At 51.0% G+C, this 21666-nt stretch overlaps 1 protein-coding gene across 3 annotated transcripts in view; it reads right to left on the bottom strand.

The window, feature by feature from the left end:
* The window catches only part of IGSF3 (immunoglobulin superfamily member 3), a 94898-nt gene that overhangs the window by 25936 nt on the left and 47296 nt on the right, over window positions 1-21666 (bottom strand). For 2 of the 3 annotated variants that reach the window (XM_027663538.1, XM_027663537.1), the window contains exons 3-6: window positions 7751-8161; window positions 6495-6884; window positions 4416-4817; window positions 460-864 (exon numbers count right to left, since the gene is read on the bottom strand). In XM_027663538.1, coding sequence (XP_027519339.1) covers window positions 460-864; window positions 4416-4817; window positions 6495-6884; window positions 7751-8161 — 1608 coding nt within the window. The remainder of the gene's footprint in view (window positions 1-459; window positions 865-4415; window positions 4818-6494; window positions 6885-7750; window positions 8162-21666) is intronic. The other variant, XM_027663539.1, reaches the window with a different exon arrangement.

Raw genomic sequence — 21666 nt, 5'->3', positions numbered from 1 at the left:
CTTACAGCCAAAAGGGTTCAATTTCTGGTGGGGATGAAAGTCAGGCTCTTTGATCACCATCTGCTTTTGAAGGTGCCCCCAGCAGACTGAGAGATGCAGCACCTCACCTAGGTTGGTCTGCCCTGATGAATGGAAGCGGCAACCTGAAAACCACCTCTGTCTCACAAGAACAGTCCAGAGACTGGACTGAGCTTCAGCCACCTCCCTTCCCAGAAGAAAACCCTATAAAGAGCATACAAGAGGCAAGGAGAGGACCCAGTTCCCCATCCAGAGATGGACAAAGAACTCCAGCATATCTGTGGCTGAAGAGCTGGGCAGTTCCACCTGAGCCAACCACAAAGTGTGAGACGTCAGTCACAGCCACAAGAGCAGTCCTGACTCAGGAGAGACCAAGCCCTGGCATGTGCCCCATCCCCACAACAGCCTCCCCAGCCCTCCTCATGCACTCCTGGCACTCACCTGGCCGCAGGACCCTGATTTCCAGCAGGTTGGAGATCCTGTCCGCCAGCCTCGTCCAGCTGCTGTTGTAGTTCTTCCTCCAGAGCTCAGCCACGCACTGGTACTTGCCGGCCTCCGTGTCGCTGGCCCGGCTGATGCTCAGGCGCACATTGTTGGAGGACTCGGCCTTCTCGATGGCGGTGCGGGTCCGGAAACCCGCGTACCTGTCGCCCCACTGCACCCCGCCGTCGCGCGTGAAGGTCACCAGGTCGTGGAACTCGGTGCTGCCCGCCGGCTGGAAACGCCACGTCACCGACACCGGCACCCAGGACGGGTAGTGGGGCTTGATGATGCACTGGAGGTCGAAGGACTCGTTGTAGGTGACGCCGGGGGTGCGGGAGATGGCTGTGACGGCAAAGCCGGCCTCTGTGGGGAGAGAGAGAGAGGGGCTTTGAGAGACGCCTGCCTGGTTCGGCCCTGCTGTTAGCATGCAAAAGCTAGAGCGTGGTCACCCAGCTGAAGGCCTGGAATAATCAGCCGCCTGTGCTTGTGCTGTGTTGGCTTCTTGTGTGCAAGTGCGAAGTGCATGAAAAGCGGCGGAGAAAACACACTGAAGGGCCTGCATAGTGGTGACAGCCTGACCAGCAGTGACTGCCTGACCAGCAGTGACTGCCTGCCTGAGCATTGGCTGCAGCGTTAGGAGGACTGTGCTCGATTTCTGCCCAGAGCAGTGGGATCCCCCGAGACCCAAGGGCGGCCAGCCAGCCTCTGCAGGGTGCTGAAGCTTCATATGGAAACGCAGCAGCACGGAGGCAAGGGAGCAGCACCTGGCAGAGGAATTACCCAGCACCAGCCTGGCTGCTCTCAGACCCCGTGATTCACATCCACCTCTTGGGCAGGGGGTCCCGCCCCGTCCCCCACCCCAGGCGGGCGGCTGGTTGATGCAGATGAATGAAAAATGAGGAAAGCAAGAAGCAGCAGCCTTCATTCATGCATCTAGAGGTGGCAGTGGTTACAAAACCCCAGGATGGAGGGAAATGAAAAGAGAAGCTGGTTGCTCCTGTTCTTCCCACAGCACGGCTTTTGTTCTCTTCCAGATCACGGCTCCAGGACGGCTTTATGCAGTTATCCTCACATGTCTGGCATTCTGCAGGCCAGTCAATACACTTTGACTTGTCTACCCCCAGCACTTTGTTTGTTTTGGGGAGTTTAAATCAGCAGTCCTTTAGTAATTTGAAGATAACATCTTCCCAATTAGTCAACTGCAAGCCAGTCAGGCTTACATTTTGGGTCGGAATATTTCCATTGCTCATTTGTGCCAAGCTGCAGAGAGAAATATTTTCTTCTCTTCCAATCACTTCAGTGTAGCCAGCAGACTCAGCAGGGACCTTGTTTTCTTCTGCCAACATCCCCAAGAAGCGCTCCCTTCCTGGGAAGGTCTGTGGGGTGTCCCACACGGGCTGACAGTTCTCCTCCCTCTCCCTGCTGACCATGCCAGCCCCCAGCACAGCCTCTGCTGCTTGGGGAGACCCCAGACAGTGCCCAGTAGGAACGGGAACATTTTCTGATCAGCACATGCAGTATCTGCACACTTTCAGCAAGTGCCTCTGCAACCCCACGGCGTCACCGTGCCAGAGCTCCAAGACGTGTAATTACTGAGAAAACAGGTCAATCTTCGGGATTAAAACCTCTCACAACATGTTCAGTGATCCCCCAGGAGAGGAGAGTGAGACCCAGGCTGTCTCCCCTGCAGGACTGCTCTGCCTCATGCCCACGTAAGCCCTTACTTTCAGACTCTCCTGCCCCAGCACACGTGTTACCAGGCCCAGCTCAGAGCGCCATTGAGCCAGCGATGGCCCCAGAAAGCCAACCTAATTTCACCAAGACCAGCTGACTTTGACAAGTGTAGTCACCAGCTGGCCTGGGCAAGGAAGCTTCATGGAGAGACTTTCACACAACTGCTGTGTGAAAGCCAGGTGTGTTTCTCAGGACCTCAATTCCACCAACACAGTCACAGCTCTTAGGTTAACAGGCAAAGGCCCTTCTTCTTTTGGGAGCTGGTACAAAAGGAGAGAGAGAAGCTACGCATAAAAGTGGGGAGATTTTCTGTAAAACCTCCCTACTACTAGAATACAGCAGTCTCCTGTCCCCTCCTTCTGTGGCTAGCCAGGGACTGAAGGCCCTGCCATGCACTCCAGATCCTCAAAAGTTCAGGGACATCTACTCTCATCCGACAGCACATCTCTCTTCTGGCTATTGCTTCTGAGCCACCCTGTAGACAGATTTATGGGTTTGAACAGCATCTGTGCTGGTTCAGCTAAAGAGTTTCTTACCCTGGCAGATTGGCAAACGATTAGACCTTAACTTGAAATGTGTCACTGAATTTACTGCATTTTTTTTTTAACTAGCAATTTCTGAAGACATAAACCTCTCCTGCTCTATCTTAGCACCTTCCATTTGAGTATCTCAAGACATTTCAAAAACAGTATGCTTAACAAAAAATATCGGATTCAGTAACAATGAAGCAATACTCAGCAGTTTCTCTATTATATTTTACGAGCTACTTTAGCTTTCCTAGTTATAGAAAGGGACCTAGGAACTTCTTAGGACTTGACAGAACATGCTCAACAGCCGGTGATTTCTTCGGGATGAGGAGTGGAGGATGGGGGACCTTTCCATCACATCTTCTGGAACTGCTGTGCAACTCTGAGCATCTTAAATTTTAATAAGAGTAAAAAAGTCACATTTTAAAATCTCAGTACTTAATCTCAACACTGCTGCAGGTGGCAGAGTAAAGGGAAGGGCTGATACTTGGGACTTGTAGAGGGCCAAATGCTGCTGATCTCATGAGGAAGATACTATTGAAACCAGATAAGAATTTGCCTGTTGTTCTTTAAAACCTGTTGTGCTTTTGGAATCTATACAAAAAAGATTTCTAGCTCCAGACAAAACAGCCTCTGAAAGAAGGTCAAAAGCGAAAGGGAGGAAAGGAGGAAAAAAAGCAAGATTTTAATCAGAATACAATACAACTTTAAAGTCTGGTCTCATACATCTTGTCAAAGCTTAAGATTAATACTGCAGAGAACCAAAAAACTACACAAAATCCCCAAAAATCCTATCTTGACCTTTTAATAGAGCTCCCAGCATTCTGCAAATCAGTGGCCTCACAGAAGCAGTCATCCCTTCTTCAGCCTCCTGAAAATCACTTCGGGAACTAGTCCAGGACTTAATATAGCAAGGCCAGAGCAGGACCAAAGTAATTCACCATCCACTCAAAATCCCTACTGCCCTACCTGCCCTCTCCTAAACTGCTGTGGTTTCACTGCATTTGAAATGGAGGAGCCCCTTGGCAGAGCAGAGCCCCAGCTGCAATAATTCCAGCCACTAGTTCACCTTGGTCACGGACAACGTTGCAGTTCTGGACCAGCAGCTCAGTGTTTCCTTGCAGAGGCAGTGAGGACCATTCCTGACTCAGGCTTTCTGAAGGCTTCTGGTACTGTCACAGATGCTCACCATTTCTGGCAGCTGGGCCAACAGACGTCCAGCATTTTCCTCTCCTGGTCTGGTGAGCAGAGGTAAGGTCTACCCGTGGCAGGCAAGGAGGTTTCGATGCCCACAGGCTGCCAGTGGAGCACCACCACTGCACTGACCATAGCCCGGCTCCAATGCTGGGGGGGCATGACATGGGACTGGAAGCCTCTCCCTTCTGAAGGACCCTGGAAGCACTGTCCCTCTCCTTAGCCACCCCCTGCTTAGCTCCTGCCAGCCACAGCCACCCCTCAGACTCTGCCCCCACACGTAACAGTGCACGCAGACGTTTTGCACCAACCTACCAGGAGCTGGGCAGCTCCATCCTGCTGCCAAGCAAGGGCAAGCATGCCGAGAGCAGCCCCAGTTATTCGCAGGTGACCTTCTGTGGGACAGCCAGGCACAAGGGGGAGCACGGCCCCGCGGCCCCCCGTGCCTCAAGTACTCACCCAGAGCAGTGATGGACACCGGGGTGCCCGCGTGCCGCTCCCCAACCATCTGCCACTCCCCATCCAGTGTCCGCGTCCACTCGGCCACCCGGCACTCATAGTGGCCCTCGTCCGCCTTGACGCTGTTGAAGATCTCCAGGGTGAAGGAGCCGGGCCGGACCTGCTCCACCTGGATGCCCCCGTAGCTGCTGCGCTCAGCGTACGAGGGGCCGGGGTGCAGGGTGCCCTCCCGATCCAGACGCACGATTTCGCTGCGCCGGTTCAGCTTGTCCACCAGCTGCCAGGTGACGGAGAGGCGGCTCTGGGGCCCGAAGCCCGAGCGCACGTTGCAGCCAAAGCGCAGGCTCTCTCCTTCCAAGACATTGCTGGCGTTGTTGATAATCTCCAAGGAGATGCTGGTCTCTAAGGAGAGAAACGCATACACACACAGGGGAGATGACACACACTCGCCACTTCTCGGGCTGCAAGAAGGACGCTGCTGGCCAGAGACGCTTTCCACCAGGCGCAGGAGACTGCCCACACGTTTGGGTCCAGGCACGTTTTAACCTCATGCCACGTTTTAACCACATCCAAAACCAGCCTGTGGGCAGCGAGCTGCTCCTGGTGACTTGCACACTCAAAGCAGGTGTAGGCCAAAGCTGGGAGCCTGCGGCTCACGAGACATTGCCGTGTCTTCTGGTCACAGGTCCGGGACGGGATCTCAGCAAAACTTGAGGGAATTTCTGTTGCTACAATATGCACTGCATGCAACTGGCTCTGCCAAAAAAAAAAGCTTCCAGCTCTCTGGGGTTTTCAATTCATGTCACCCCGGTCACCGTCTTGCTACATCTGGTCCTGAAACACCTTTTGGGAGAAGCTCTCCCAAAATCCCACAGCTAGTGACACTATTGGTAGCTATCACTGTTTGGCAACATCAAAAAAAATATCTGGTATCCTGAGCTTCCCAGAGTTGTAAGGCTTTATGGCTGTTTTTGAGAGATAGTGAGTGCTGGTTACTCCTGCTGTCTTCCGTTGGAGTTTTGGACACTTAGCACCCTTGAAAAATCATCACATTTGTTCCTAGAGCTGGTGATTTATCAAATGGCAGGAATGAAGCCTGTCTGAAAGATGGCTGTGCATAGAAGCACTACATTTTAGACACTTGTCCAGTGCAAGACTTCTAGCTAGAGTAATTTTCAAAGCCAAACAAATGAGACCAAATATCAGTAGGAGAGAAAAGAAATAGAATTTCTCTTGGAGAAATGAGGAAGGGGGAAAAAAAGCTAGAGGAAAGGGCTGCATTTCCTTACAAACCTAAGAGATAGGAGACAAACATGCCACAAAATCCTCTTTCAGCTACCCTCTGTTTGGCCAAAGCCCACTGCCAGGGTAGCCTGGGCAACACGTGCATGGTTCATCATGCCATGGCTACCTGAATTTCAGAGAGGAAAACAAGGGATGAGTCAGTGGACCCTCTCCTCTTGATCCTGTTATTTCTGTATTTTTCATGTTTGTCTGACAAACACAAAAGGAATTCAGGCAAGACTCCAGCAGCTTGTTTTCATCAGAGTTGGCTGACACACAGTGACCAGTACAGAGCTCCATGCAAAGAGTATTGGGGCTCAAGGAGCACACAAACCCTGGTTTCTCCCAGTACAGCTGTCTTGCCAGACAGCTGAACAGCCGCCACTGAACAGCCTGCAGGAACCCAGGATTAGGATTATTAGGATAAACCAAGGCCAAGCCAGTCTCCAGATTAGGCCTGCTGAATACTTTAGAGTACCCAGCTCCCTGTGGAGTAAGGCGAGGAGAGAGGTGTGAGGAGCAAGTCAGAGGCTGTCACATGTACCTTCAGCTCAAGGACAAAACTGCCAGTTTGGTGGGGGTATGATTCCCCACCTATGAACCTGACACGCAATCCCTCCTTTCCATGCCCTTCCCAACAACAAAAACAAATCTTGCCAGTTGGGATTCCAAGCCTCCACAGCACGCAAACTCTGATCCTCCCTCTTCCCCACTGTCTGGGCACATCGCGGCTTCCCCAGCCAGCTGCCCAGGACAGCACAGGCCCCAGGAGGGGATGGGCACGTCTCTACTTACTGAGCGGCATGACAGTGATGGGGATGTTCTTTGGCCGCTTGCTCTCCTTGTCGATGAAGTCCCCCGTCACGGTCTTCTCCCGCTCGGTCACCCGGCAGTTGTACTTGCCGCTGTCCTCGAGGCGGAGGCGGTAGATCTTCAGCACGAAAACGTTGTCGCTCTCCTTGGCCACCTTGAGCTGCCCCAGGGCCTCGCGCTGGGCAAACTCGTTGTTGAGCACCGGCACGGCGTTGGGCCCCAGGCTGGCGATGAGGGAGCTGTTGAAGGCCCAGGAGATGGAGAAGTAGCGGTCGGGGACGTTCTGAGCCTCCAGGATGCAGCGGAACTCCACCGGCTCCCCCACGATGTACATCCGCTTCTCTGTCTCCAGCCGGACGCTGAACTCCTTATCTGGGGAGAGACATCTCTCATGCATCAGCACAGCAAAGCCCATCAGGAGAGCCAGCACACCTCACATGACGTGTTTACAACTTGCTACTCCCTCCATGGCCAACAGCCCCTGGACATACATATCCATAGGTGAAAGGGTTTAGGGACTCGCTTTTGCTGTGAGAGGCCAGATGGGCCACTGTTGTCAGAGAGGCAGCTTCCTGCCCAGCAAGCAAAGAGCTGTGAGGCTTCCTCAGTCACAACCCTTCCCTCCAGCCTATCCTCCTGGGAGCAGCTCTGATGTGACAGCAGCATTCAGCAGCACTGTGGAACATGACCTGGAGCCTAGTCCTAAATCACACCCTGCTCAGCTGGAGTCAAGAGGCAGAGCCTTTGGGGATATCACAGAGGAAGAAAGAGCTCAGCTGGATCTCCTTAGCAGGAGCTGTGCTGTGGGCTAGAAGGATTTTAACTTGCAAACGGACCTTGTGCAATACAGAAGTGCCTGCTGAAAAGTTTTAGTTTTATTTTCTGCTGTGTCACTCTTACCTCTTCACTCACCAAAATTCTCGCTGTCTGTGCTAGCACCAAGTGCTTAAGGCAAATGTTTTAGCTTCTGTGTCAGCCCCAGACGGCTGACCACACCAGGAGACACCCAGACCACCCAAGCCCCCTTGCTGCCCTGGTGTCCCCTGATTGCTCTTTGCTGACATTTACCGTGCCCACAGGCAGTGCTCGGGCCCTCCTTTGCACCCAGCCAGCAGCCTCGCAAGTGGGGCACGTGGCAAAGCAAGAAGCCAAACCCCAGCCACCTAACAAGGCACAGCCCCTTTTTCCACCTCCTCCCACCACCCAGCCCAGTGAGAAGAGGCCGAGGAGACACTGACCAGTGGCTTGCACGTTGACGATGGTGCCCTGGGAGCGTTTGCGGGTCATGGCGTACCAAGAATCGTCCGGGTCTTGGATCCACTCCGCCGCCTCGCAGTAAAACTCTCCCTGATCTGACGGGTGGAGGTTGTAGATGGTGAGCTTTGAGGTGGTCTCCCCAACTTTGTCCAGGCGAACGTCCCCCGTGGCCTGTCGCTGGGCATAGGCGCTGCCGGCCCGCAGGACGAAGTCGCGGCTGAGGGAGATGACCTCCACGGGCGCCTCGCTGCCCCGCTGCCGGTACCAGGCGATGGAGACGTGGCTGTGCTGGGCTGTGCTCTTGGACACCTCGCACTTCAGCTCCAGGGAGTCGTGCTCCACTTTGTTCAGTGTCTGCGGGACCGCCGTCACTCGCAGCGAGTCGGGGATCACTGCAGCCAAGGGGGACAGGGAAACACAGCCCCGGAGTCAGAAATGCCAAAAGGCTGAGTCTAAAGCCCAGACACACTAAAAGAGAGCTGGGGTTTCTTTTTACAGTGGCAATTAATCATCATGTATTAGCAAAGCTCTGTTAACTCAAATCTAGCCCCTAAAAAGAGGGGAATCACCCCAAAGCCGTTAGCTGAGAAAGACCATGTCCTGCTGCACATACTCCAGTGCAGTGCTCAAATTCCTGCTCGATGGGCCCCAGCAATTGAACAGAGTTTTCCATCACGCTACAGAGCAGCACAGCTTAATATATCCACTTCCCATTGAGGCATTTTGTCACGAGCAGCCTCCCCTTCATCATGTGCCCCCCCAGCACGCTCTGTGACCCTCCCCCTCTTGCCCACATCCTTCAGCCTGTCCTTAGCCCTGGAATGGTCTTTGCCCCTCATCACTGGTGGGGCCAAGCTGAACATACTCAGTCCCTTTAATCTTCCCTCATAAAAAAGTCAGGAGATCCAACTTCCCTCTCCTTTGTTTATATCATTTCATCTTTTAATGACCCCCTCAGGCCAAACGAAGGGGTTTCTGCATTCAGAGGGAAACTGGCTCCTCTGAGAGCCGCAATGCAATTGCATCCTGACCAATGCCTGCTCCTGGGACACAGCTATGTCAAGGCACTTGGTAATAAAACTGCTGGCTACTTTTCCAGTTGATTAACCAGAGGAAAGGAAGTCCAGCTGCTAAAATCAGGATGAAAAAAAAAAATTGCAGCCCCTCGACCTTGCTTGATTTTAGCAAGAGGCTCTTCTGCCACCAGATGATAAGACTTAATTTTTATAAAGAAGCCTTTCTAGACTTTGCTGTCTCAAGAAACATCATGTGGAAAGAAAGAAGAATGTAAACCTTCTCCCCAGCTCTGCAGACGAGGCAGTGTTAGCAAGCCTGTTAATGCCCACGGTTTTGCCACGTACCAGTGGAATATAATTAACATATCTCAGTTCAGTTTCATTGACAGCACTGGGTGGTTTGACAAAATTAGCTGAGCTGCCAGAAGCTGCATCTGTTTCATTCAGGCACTGCTACAGAAAGCAATGAGCTGCAGTGAAGACAACCACTGGGATTATTTATGGCAGAAAAGTCAAAAACGGAAGAGAGAAAAGAAAAAAGGCATGAGTTGGGAGTAAACGAGAGGGAAATCTTCTCACATCCAGCCTGGATGGGAGGATTTGCTTTTACCGCATACTGACTACCCAGGTTACTGCCCCTGTCAGGGAAAGTACCTTTGTAAGGCTGTTCACATCACAGGCTATTGCCTCTGTCCCGGTGGCCACATTCCCCACTCCCTCCCTTCCCCTCACCTTTCCTGCTGGAGCTCCTATCCTCTGCTCCCTGGCAACAGCTTCTGGCAGACCACGGCCAGGATCCCGCTTGCTTCACCTTTCCCCCCTCCCCTGACTCCCAAGCCAGTGGTGACAGCAGCAACTAACCTTGCCAGTTCACACTGCCTGCACAATAAGCTTTAAACTTCTCATTTCAAACCTCACTGAATAATTTCCAGAGCTGCACAGCTCCTTTCTCTTTGCCCTCCAGCCACGAGCTCCTACAACTTTCCTTATGTTATTTAAATAAATTAAACCTGATCATCATCTTGCTGAAGTGACTTTCCCGCTGAGATGCTTTTGAAGGCAGAGCTCCCCGCTACAGCAGCCTCCACGCAACAGCCTGTGAGGTGAAAGCGGGTATCTGTGAAGAAAGTGTGCCTGCTCTCCTTCCCCCAGCCTGAGAGCCCTGTGTACCCCACCAGTTCCCCGGGTCCCTCCCAGCCCTGCTCAGCAGCAGAGCTGCTCTCTGGGGAAGCACAAGGCAGAAAGCAGAGGATCCCGGGAGCCTGCCTGGCTAGGCGGGACAAGCCAGGTCATGCTCGAGTAGGGGCCAGGCACTTGGCTTGCCAGACCTGGAGCTGCCCATCCCTGGGAGTAAAATGCAGGGAAGCCTGTCTGAAGGCTGGGCCATTCCCTGAGCAGGTTGGAGGTTGGCACTGGTGTCATTTTGCCAGCTGGAACCATGACTTCGTATTTCCAGGTCATAACCCGGCTGGAGGGTTAGCACCTTTTGTACAACACGGGCAAGTTACTGCAAATTGCATTCGTGGAGAAGAATCAGGAGGTGTCAGCGTGCACTTAAAGGTGTAATTTAACTGTGGGAATGCCTGACACACTGTGCTGCATTCTTCCTGCTCTTTTGGTTACAAGAGTCAATCAAGATCCTCCCAGTTAGAGGAGTCTGTAGGAGCTTTTGGGTTGCACGCAGCCTGGAGGTCATGGTCTTAAATCAGCCTGGCAAGAACACACGTTCAGTCAGTGTCACCTTCTTAACCAGGAGGATTAGAGACCTGCTGGCTAAATGAAAGCCCATTTTCCAAAGGACCAGATGATCAGGGAGGGACAAGCCAGAGTCCTGAGGAGGGAAGGCTCTGTGCTTCACACCACCACCCTCATGCTTGGCCAATGATGCACTAACAACTGTTTTATTTACACTGCAAGATGCAGCTCGGGTAGCAGGTTTGGGGAGGGGGGAAGTTGGCAGGAGAAAGGGGAAAATGCTGTTTTCCAAGCAGGTCACAGCTCATTTCAGAAGCCCAATGAGCATTTCATTCCGAGTGTTGCAGAGCACTACGGACTCCTGTAGCAGGGACACAGGTCTGCTGGGACCCACACACCACCCCACAGCACAGACCCCACTGGCCTGCACCAACAAGAGGGCTACAGGCACGGCATAGCCCATCAGGCTGGAACAGACCACAGCTGGAAGTCACAGAGAGGAAAGCAAGCAGAGAACACTGCAAAGGTGCTCACTAGGGTGGGATACAGCATTATGAGAAGTTCCTTCCAAGCCAGTCACCCTGTTTAGGCTTCAGAGACACCAGTTTGCATATCAGGACACGAGTAACTTTGCATGGTGCTCACCTGGGAGCCCTGGCTCTGCTGCCAGCCATCACGCTGCTGAGCTGCCCACACATTTATCCTGCAGCCACCTGCCACAGAAGAACCAGGTTTTCTGGGGACATTCTGCAAGCTGAGCTTCATTTGAAAGCAAGCTGGTAAGCTTAGATGAGAGTCACTTCACTGTGTGAAGGGGAGCAGAGCCACATCTGAGTCATAGCTGCAGGACATATCCTCTTGCCCACTCTTTCTCCCCCAGCTCCTGCCCGTTTCTCCCCTTGTCAAGGTGCCACCCAGGCAGCCTGCTCTGCACTTCCCCTGCATCCAGCCTTGCTTCCTCCTTGTCCTCCAACACAAGTCCATCCCTGCAGCTGTCAGGACCCTTCAGAGCTGTCAGAAGAAATCTGTTCTCTCCAGCATCAGTGTTAGATTTGGCAGCAAGTGGCTGGACAAGGAGATGAGCGACTGAAAAGTAATCACTGGGAGCAAACCTACTGCACTACTGCCATCCCAGATCCAGTCACAGCTGACACGTTTGAGCTTGTATTTACAACACTGAAGAACAAGAAACACAGCATCTCCTATTAGTCCCCAAGCCACAGGTCACTGCAGAGGGCACTGGTATAGACAGTCGGTGCTGGGTGGGCTGCTAAGCACAGGGTGCTCACAAACCACCGCCAAGTTTTGAAAGCTCCTGAAATATTAAATATAAATATTTCCACTAGAGGGTGTCAGGAACCCAGCCAGGGAGAGTCCCAGGGCTCAGCTGCCAGGACAAGGAGCAGGGAGCCTGGAGATGCTCCCCTCTCGCCAGGGCATCCCTCCTCAGGAAGGCTGCACACCCAGCTCCAGTCAAACCCACCTCAAATGCACATACTTCACAGTCAAAGAGCACTTGGTGAGCTAATTATGGCTAACTTTAGGACAAGGAGCTGGCTTACAGTCTCCCAAAACACAGACAGGGAACAGACTGGAGTTCCCAGGTGCAGACCTTTCCTCCGAGCCCCAGGACCGGCTCCATTTCCAGCAGCTCCTGGTGCCACGCTGAACTCTGCCCACGCAGACAAAGGTGATCCAGGCATCTCCCTTTTCCCCGGGCCAGCTCTGGCTCAGCCTTGGGTATCCAAAACCACAACCAGCTCCAAGGGGTAGGCTATCAAAGCTTCCATGAGCCAGACACAAACAAGAGCGCTACCAGCATCTCATCTAGTCCCAGGCAAGGCAGCAAACCTGCCTGAGGTGCCATTTCCTTGCTAAGCGATGCAGGGGGAGCATCAGGCTGGGAGCCAGAGGCTCTCCTGCTCAAGCTGGTAAAACAGTGCTGTGAAAATCACTTAGCACCATGGTAGGTTTACACCGCAGGCTCCTCAGGAGTAAAACAACTTAGACACGCTATCCAATACAGCTGGACCATCTCAGGGCCACTGCAGGACATGCAAAACCCACCAATCTCTTCTTCCCTTGGATTTTGTTATAGCTTTTACTCACTGATACACTTTTGAGACAGTCTATTGTGCTACCCTGTGTCCTCAGCTGCAAACTTCATACTGCCTGGACAGAGCTAAGCTTACCAAAATCAAGCATGAATTATTTAGGAAGAACAAACACATGTTTTCCCCACTCCTAAGCAGCTGCTTCTGGCTAAAAAATACCTCTCTGGGTTTTGCAGGGAATTAGTGCAAGAGTTATGTTTCCATCTGCCCCACAAAGTGTTGTTGTCCCGCAGGGATCACAGCCCAGCACCACCAACAACCTCCTTCCCAGCCCCTCTGGTTGCCTGTGCAAGACAGAAGCAAGCTGCTCAAGAGGAACAGCAACGCCAGAGCCACCCTGGCGAGCCCAGAGGTGAGCACTGGCATGCACCTGACTGGTAACACGGGTGGGAGTGTGAGGCACAAGGACACAGCCTTATGCCATCAGCCTCTGCAATCTGCTAACCCTTCTGTGGCCACCCATGCCAGGGAAGGAGGCAGGGTCTGCTGCGGGAACAGCTGGAAGGGATCTGCTGTCTCCCAGCCACTGCAAGCTCTCGGTGAGCCACGCTCCTCACACCCCTCCCCACAGCGCTCCTGATTGCCATTCCTCAAGGGATCCAGACCTGAGTGCACGCGGGTGGCAGCAGGAAGGGGGTGGGAACAGTATGTAGATTAGCAGTGTAATCCTCTGGAGCTCTCGTGCCTGACAATTAGCTGTACATGCTGATCCATACCTGCTGCAGCACACCAGGCACTGCTCTCCCTCATCAGTCAAGTGCCTGCAGCACGGGGGAAAACACAAACTGTGTTATGCTGCAAAACTGATGAACACCCTCAATGTCACCTTTGCAAGAGGAAAAAATCTGAGCTGATCATGCCATCTTTAGCTTGTCTAATTTTTTTAAGTATCACGTAGAGATTCACAGGTGGCTGCAGGCACAGCAAAGCTTTTTTACTTTTAAGTTTCCCCCACTGCCCCTGGTCCTACCGGAGACCAGAATTTGAGGAGGCAAACCTACCACCCCAAGAGGTGCTTTCACTGTGACTGAGGGTGTGGGGTCTCTGTGCAAAACTTTACCTCTTCTCTTCTTTGCCCACCAACATAGAGCCAGAGGCTCCTGGTACCACGGGGAAAAGCAAGTGTTAATAGTCTGGTTGTTTGGGGATTACTTTCCCTCAGTAAAGCCCCATCTGCACCTAAAAATAAGGATGGTTAAAGGCAGGTTTAAATGAAAGACACATAAAAGACTACTAATTAGTTAAGAAAACTAAAACAGAAGGAACACGCTTTTCTGAAATACTGAATTTCCTTCAAGTTCCTGAAGGGGTGAGCAGAACTTCTGCTGTGGTCTAAAGAAAAGCAATCAAAATATACTTTTGATCTTCGCAGAAATATTTAAGCCTTATTTCAAATGAGAAGTTTAACTATGAAGTCCCTTTCAGTTGCTGCACACTCAAGAAATGCACAGTGAAGCACTGAATTTGCCTGCATTTGTATCACTGCAGCATTCTGTGGCAAGAGCAAGAAAAACCAGAATAAAATAAAATAACACATTCCCAGTTTGCGTGCAGCTTTCTAAATTAAGGGCAATTTGCTACTGATTCAGCTACTGGCAGAGGACAAGAGGGGAGCTGAAGAGTTAAGTGAGACAGCATGGCAGTTGTTTCACAGCAGTAGTAATAAATCCTCCAATTACAATAGTATCCTTGTTGGTACACTAACTACCAGCTGGAATGATTATGCCAATAGAAATGCGTCTCCCAACGCAACCGGGCGAGTTCAAGCAGCCAGTGAGAAAGGGCACAGGAAAAAAACCCAGAAGTAACTAATGCAGGAGAAAGGGGAAATGAGAATGTGACAGAAGAACTGGAAATTAGGTCAGCTTTCCAACTCAGGGCCTGAACTTCCCCGCGCTTGCTGCGGGCTCTGTTAGTCAAGCACCCAGCCTACCCACTGGAGGATGTGGCTATGCTCCCTCCCAGGCAGGGGCAGAGGATCCCACTGCTCAACCTGCTCTGTCTCCACCATGTGCCTTGCAATAGGAGCTTCCCAGCCAAAGCTGCACACATGAGGTGTCTCAGACCCCCCCAGTCGGATGCCGCAGTCGGAAGCCAGTGCGCCCACCCAGGGCACGTGGGACAGCGATGCTCTCCTGCATGGCTTCCCGTGCCCCCACACCACAAACCCACAGGGGCTGGCAGCAGGTGCCCTATGACCCCAGTAACAACCCCTTCCCTGTGTGCCCAGGCTCAGCCCCAGCTCCGCCTTCTCCTCGATGGACCCCGGGGGAGTTGAGGATTTCCCAAGTGCCCGTGAGTGCTTCAGCTCCAGGAGAAAGGACACCTGCCCCCACACTTTCCCCCCAGGCTTCACTCTGGTACTCCAGCCCTGCCAGCACAGCACAGTTTAGATGATTTCCCTGAGCTTTCTCCTGCCCAGTGAGTGGCAGGTGCTCCTCCCAAAATGCTGGTCCCCTTCCCTTGACTGCTTTGGGTGCAGAGCCACAGATGCTGGGAGCACACTCACAGCTGCTGCCCCTGCCCTCAACTAAAACCACTCTGGGGAACAGCAGAAGGCAGGCTCCTGCTAACAAGCTCCTCCCTCTACCCACCCATGTCCCAGAGCATCCCAAGGAGCATCTGGTTATTAGGACAGCTAATTTAGGTGGAGAAGTTCAAGTGACCTCATTAAAATTGGAAAAAAAAAAGAGGAGAAACCAGAAAGGGGTGGTAAGAGGACAAGGTGGCACCCAGCAGTGAGAGTCATCATTTGTTCATTAAGCAAAAATTATCCGGAGCATCGGTGGAGCAAACCCTGACAACAGGCAGCCCAAGGGGCAGAGACACTGGGGAAGGAGAGGTGGCCAAACAGCACAGTGAGCCAGGTGTGTGGCAGAGGCAGAGAACACAGGCTTCACATCTGCCTCCATCTCCCAGCCATGGCAGAGAGGAAAACCTTTCCTTCCTTGCACGTGCACACTGGTTTTTTTGCAATCCTGCTTGGCAAGGCAGATATTCCCCGTATGAACAGTGCAAACCAGCCTGCAAGTAAAAAATAGGCTCAAGGTGGAGGCAGAGATGACGTCCAAAAGGACAGGCGTTCTTCCTTCTCTACAGCAAGGAAACTTCTGCTTGGTGACAGGCTGGATGTCCCCACTCTGCCACCTGAGAGGACACGGTTCCTGGATGGGCTCTGTGGTCACAGCACAGCCATTCAGCAGGCTGGCACTGCAGGCAGACCTGGACAAGATCCAGGCACACTGTGGCACTGCCCCGCTCCCAGAGCTCTGCTGAAGGTGACGTTCCTACACTGGCCTCTGCCTCGTGTGACCCTGGCCCTGGAACCCCACTGTGCCCCAGTTGCATTGCTCAGTGTCACCTGGCCAGGTTGCCAGCCCAGCCCAGCACTGCCAGGCACCTCACAGGCCCCTCTGAAACAGAGCCCAGGGGAGACACCCAGGCAGGGCAGCAGCGGGGCGCAGACCACTGTGCACCACACCGACCACTCACCTGTGGACGAAACAACCTCCAGCAGCAAGCCAAGGTGAGTCAGCTCACAAATCCCTCCTCTGCCTCCCTCCCTCTCCTACAGTCTCACCTCTGTGAGGGTTTAGCTCTCCCACTGATCCTGAGCACCAGCAGTGAGCTACCACAGCTTAAGGCAAGCCTAAGCCGCTGCAAACACGGAGGCAGAGCGCATCAGCACGCACCTCTTCTACCAAGGGTTAAGCTGCTGTGTTTTCCTTAACAGCACTAGTGAGCTGAGAGCAGGGATGTGGGAATCTGCTGCGGCTTAAACCAGCACAGGGCAACCCGCTAAGCCACAGCCTCCTGGAGCCCACAGGACAGCCAGGGAAAGTAAAAAAAAAAAACCCAGGAAACATGGAGTTGAGGAACTGACACAGCCCAGGCTCCTCTGAAGCTGTGCATGCAATGCTGTCTTAAAGTTTTACACCTCTGAAGCCGAAGTTAAGAAATGATAGAAAGTGGGAGGCTTAGAAAATCCTCTTTTCTCCAATTTTTTTGAAAGCCTGATTTCATTCCACCCAGCGCACTCAGGCAGGCAATACTAACAGCAGCACAGGGAGAGTCATGTAGTATTATTTCAAAATGCATCTCAGGCCATATTCCCCCTGGACTATAATAACATTTGTGGTGCTCCATAGTAAGGTAAGTCGCCCTTCTCAAAAATCAATCTTCAGGGAGGATTCATTCTCCTTTACTTCAACTGTACAAGTAACACCAGGAGATAAGAGAGCAAGAGCTGCTTTCAGAGATTAGTGCCCCCACTTCAACAGCTCAGCAGAGATCACACAGGAGGTCAAAGTGTGCACGTGAGAGCTGTTTTTCCTTCATTTATTCAATAATGAAGGTTTTGAGACCCTGCAAGTGACTTTCTCCCATCTGCTTTTGAGGGTCTAAGCTGTTCTTAGTGCTGCAAAGCCCAGGACCAGAACTTCCAATGTCCCATTCAAACTCACTCAAAATGTCCCAATGGCTTGTTAGGCTCAGCAGCAATGATTTATTTTTGCCTCTGGGGCAAGACAAAACAGACCAAGACCCACTTGGGAGATGATTTTTGCAAGCAGCAGTTCTTAAACTAATGACTCTAAAGGCTCCCAAACCAATCCTCAGTCCATCCCCTCCAAAACCCAGTTTCCTGCTGAACGTGCAAGAACGGAGCGCTTCAACCCTCACAAGGAAAGTACCTAAGGAAGCACAGAACTAGGCTTTATTCTCTACTACAGCCCAACTTTCTGTTCAGCCCAGGTTTGGGTCTTAAGTTTCCATGGGAAGACAGAGTGAAAACACTGGCATCCTGATGCACAGACAGGGAAGGAGAGAATCTCATCCTTCACATGCAGGTTACCAAGACACACAGGGTAGCTAACGAGTAGATGAGAAAAAGTTTTGAAATCTAAGAACAAAAGAATCCTCCAAGCAAACTAAGACAGTGGAAATCTTTTCTTTGCCTATCAGTCCTGTTCAAAGTATGGAAACTCCTCATAACATATTATACATCCTCACCAGACAATAACCATCTAGTGAGCCACAAAGTCAGCATGAGCTGGAGGGCTTTCTGGAAGCCGGAATGAAGGGTGGTGGCTCTTTTGCACATTTCCAAGTTACCTTCCTCCAACAAGGTTTTGGCAGCTCAGAACAGTCATTCTGAAGCTGGCACTCTCATGATGAATGAAAGGCACAGTCTGGCTCCTGTAGGATGGAGTCCAAGTTCCCCAGCCACGAGGACCACCTGCTCTCCTCCTGCACTAGAGACTGAGGAAAGCAGAATTAAGATGAGTAAAGCAAATTCAGCCAAACAGTTGGCAGACTTCTTCCATCTGGTCAAGGTAATATAGATAAAACCAGGTAACATCCACTTCTGCAAATCTACTTTCCTGATGAGAGTTCTTCTACTGTACTTTTGCAATTTTGCCTCTCACACACATGGCTATGGTCATCTCTCCTATCCAAGCTCCAGTCTTCTTCTGGTTGAGGTGGTGGTAATTTGGGGGACAGAGGATAAGTAGAAGGGAGGTGAAATGCTGTGCTTTAAAGGGTTTTTGAGACTGTGCAAAAAGGTGTTCTCTTGCTCCCCTGTAGCAACCAGCTAAGTCTGGAAAAGCTAGTCTGGCACTCACAAATAGTTGACTTTTGACATAAGAATGCTTGGCATCACCTCTTATTGAAATCTTTTAATAAATGTATTTATTTTTATATGCATTGATCCGAGCATTTCAAAGCACACTATACCCTTCCTTTCTCCCCCTTCTCCCATTCCACTTCCTCTCAGATTTCTGTGACCCTCTCTCGTTATCACCCCAATGACAGATGGCCCAACACCAAGTTGCTCTCCCTGCAAAAAGGCACTGTCACTGTCTGCAAGGCTCAAACAGCATTCCCACACACAGCTTTAGAAGGGGACACCACTTCTCCCTACAAACTGTGCTCTGTTTGAAGGAGATGAGGAAGAAGACAAGGTGTGTCAAGTCAGTGAGAAGAGCTGTGAACAGGATCACTTGATGGAAATAATGACAGCTTTCTGTCGTGACATTCTGCACTGCCTTGGTAAGGTATTGAGAAGAAAGACTCTTGTTCCCCCAGGTAGGTCTCCTAGGGCACAGTGCTCCAAGTTTTCCAAGATACCCCAAATCCTTTGCAGGACCCTGCAGGCGTTTAAAAATAAGCATTCAGGAAACAAATCTCACATTAAAATAAGGAGAAGGTGCTTTTGGTGCAACTTTGGTGCAACTCCAGGGCACACACTAGATCAAAGCAGTGCATTAAGAAACCTGCTCAAAACAGTAAAGTCACAAAATAAACTAGTAAATAGGAAGTTTCCATGGTGTCTCCAGTGCAGGATCAATAGCAGTGACTCCAGCAGAACCCAGGACTTTATTTATAGAGCTTCCAGCCTTCTACTGGCAAAGCCTCTGAGTGAGAGCCAAGCGCAGTTGACACACTGCTGTCCCCAAGTCTACAGACAGCTCCTGTTTGCCCAGTCCAAGCTTGTTTCACCACTGCACCCGAGTGCAAAAGGCTCTGCAAGCTGCCAACTTCCCAGCTGCTGCTCACTGTCCTGTAGGTCAGTGGCAAAATGGGCGGCACGAAGCGTTTCGCTCACGCAGCTGCTTCTCGGGAATGCCCTCGGCAGAGGTGGGTCTGGAGCTGTGACTGGCTGAGACATCCAGGGAGGAATGCCCAGGAACAGCAGCACATACTCTGCTGGTTGGTGTCTGCTCAGCACGCTGAGCGAAGCACAGCACAATGGAAACATCACCAACTCACGTCAGCCCGAAAAGACTCTCAAAGCAGGAGGAGGGAGAGGGAACAGCTTCCCTGCAGTTATGAAAACAGGGATCTCTAAATGTCCCGGACTCCTGTGAAAGAAAAACGAGGGAGGAAGACAGAAGATAATGCTCTTAAGACTGCTGAAAGACAGGAGTCTTCAGGATAGGCTTCTCAGTACCTCAGGATTCTTGGACAGTATCTTCTTGCAGATCTACCTTTTGTACCAGCCTCTGGGCTGGTAAGAGTTCTCAGGCTGACCTGCTCCTACGGATATTTAGGCTTCCAGAAGAGACACCACCACCTGACAATGTGTGCATCTGTCTCCCACCAAACTGCAGCAAGTGGCTACTGCTTTGAGAGTCACTAAAGCTCTCAAAGTGAGAGATGGACAGGAGTTTAAAAGTAAGTTTCACAGGTTTCATTAAATAGCTGGAGCAGTAGAGGAGATACCCACCTCAGTAATATATTTAACTGTGGGGAACAATGCAATGTTTGGTCAACCCTCAGACACCAAAGAACTCACGTGGAAGACAACCATGGGGGTACCACAATCAAGGAAAAGCAGTGACTGTACTTGATTAGATACTTAACAATTCAACCATGAAGCAAAACCCACGAGAACTCAAGCTTCACTAGTCCTCAGCTCACATTTACTCTCCTTTCTTTTATAAAAACAATCTTCATCAAGGTTAGCACTGGTATGAGCAAGCTATCCTGTCTTAGAACAGGGGACCCACTCATCCAGTCAAACAAAAAAATCTCTGCAGGCAGATTCAGGAGCCCTGCTTTGTAGCACAGCTAGGACATGTCCTCCCCTCCTTGCTTATCAGTGTTTTGTTCCCTGTAACAAAGCAGGACAGTTTTAAAGGCTAATGTATTTCAGATCACAGCTAAATTCCTATAAACACAACCTTCAAAAAGGAAGAAGAAAAGAGCTTTAGACTGTTTTTTTTTTTTTCTGCTACATTAAAATGGCATGAAGGATTTTTTCCCCAGTTAATTATTCTGCTTTTTTTTTTTTGTTTTCTAAAACCCTTGCTTGAGCACATTAAGTATTCAGGTCTCTTGTGCCCTGGCAGACTCATGGGACACTGAAGAAGTAGTGGAATCATGACAGCACAGATGGGAGAGTGGAAAAATCAATAAGGGAAGGGACCTTCAGTCAGACTCTTACAGCTCCCAAGTCCTGGCTTGCTCCTATTAATAGACACACTTGGGAAAGAAATTCCTTGGGAAAGACTGTGGCCTGTTAGCAGAGATGGTCACACCTGAGGCTCCAAACATCTCTTCGAGGCTGGTTCTTTGAAATGCCACCATTTTACAGCAGAACAGATCATACAGCAACATTGTACGCTACTCCCCCAAAATAAATAAGCAGGGAAATGATCTAAAAAAAAGAGAAAAATCAAACAGCCTTGCTTAAGAAAAATGTCCATTCTTCCAGCCATCACTGAAAAAAACCCCAAACAAACACAACATAAAAGAGACAGAAAGCTATTTCTCCTTAAAATTCATTGCAAGTTTATTTGAGTACTCGATCATCCTCCGACATTCTGGATCTATTAAGGTCTGGTTTATGTCAGAAAAATCCACACAAAGTGATTTCAGTTAAACTAATGTAGCCTCTTATACTTGCCTGTTAAAACAGTTTTGCAGCAGACTTTAATCCACACAGTTCACCTTGTTAATTTAAGGACTTTAAGGGTATGTTGGGGTATTAGGATTGTGGAAGAGACACACAGGCCAAATGCAAAAATTCACTACCTCACAAGTTGCAAGTTGCAATTCCTTTCGTGCCACCAATGCAAATTCAACCCCCAAGAGTGCCCAAGAACAATATGAGAAAAATGCGAAGATTAAATTCCTAGGAGGCTGACAAATGCTCCTCCTTTATCCACAGAGCTGCTGAGGTGCACACCACTACAATGAGAACATTAGGAACACAGCCTCCCACGGGCTTCGTTTCTGTCTGACTTGGGAGCTCTTTCCTATGGCCCACGAGGTGTTTACACCCTGGAAACACAGGCTGAGAGTAGGCAAGAGGCAGCTACATCCCCCAAAAACGTGCCTCGTTCACTCCTTAGCAAGCAGGGTGCCATGATCCCTTCTCTCCCAAAACCACCTCTACTGAGATACATCAAAACAGACCAAGACAGGACAGACAGCCCCCCGCAGCCCAATACTTTTGGGTGGAGAATGGTAGGATTTCACCAAGGTATGATCCAAGTCCCTTTCCTTTGCTGTCTGGTGGGGAGCACCTTGTTGGCTGTGCAGTCCCTGGCAAGCACTGGACTGCTG

This window comes from Corapipo altera, unplaced genomic scaffold (assembly GCF_003945725.1).
Source record: "Corapipo altera isolate COAL_440 unplaced genomic scaffold, ASM394572v1 165, whole genome shotgun sequence".
Taxonomy (NCBI): Eukaryota; Metazoa; Chordata; class Aves; order Passeriformes; family Pipridae; genus Corapipo; species Corapipo altera.
The sequence above is the reverse complement of the archived record's forward strand: the minus strand, read 5'-3'. Positions and strand labels throughout refer to the sequence as shown.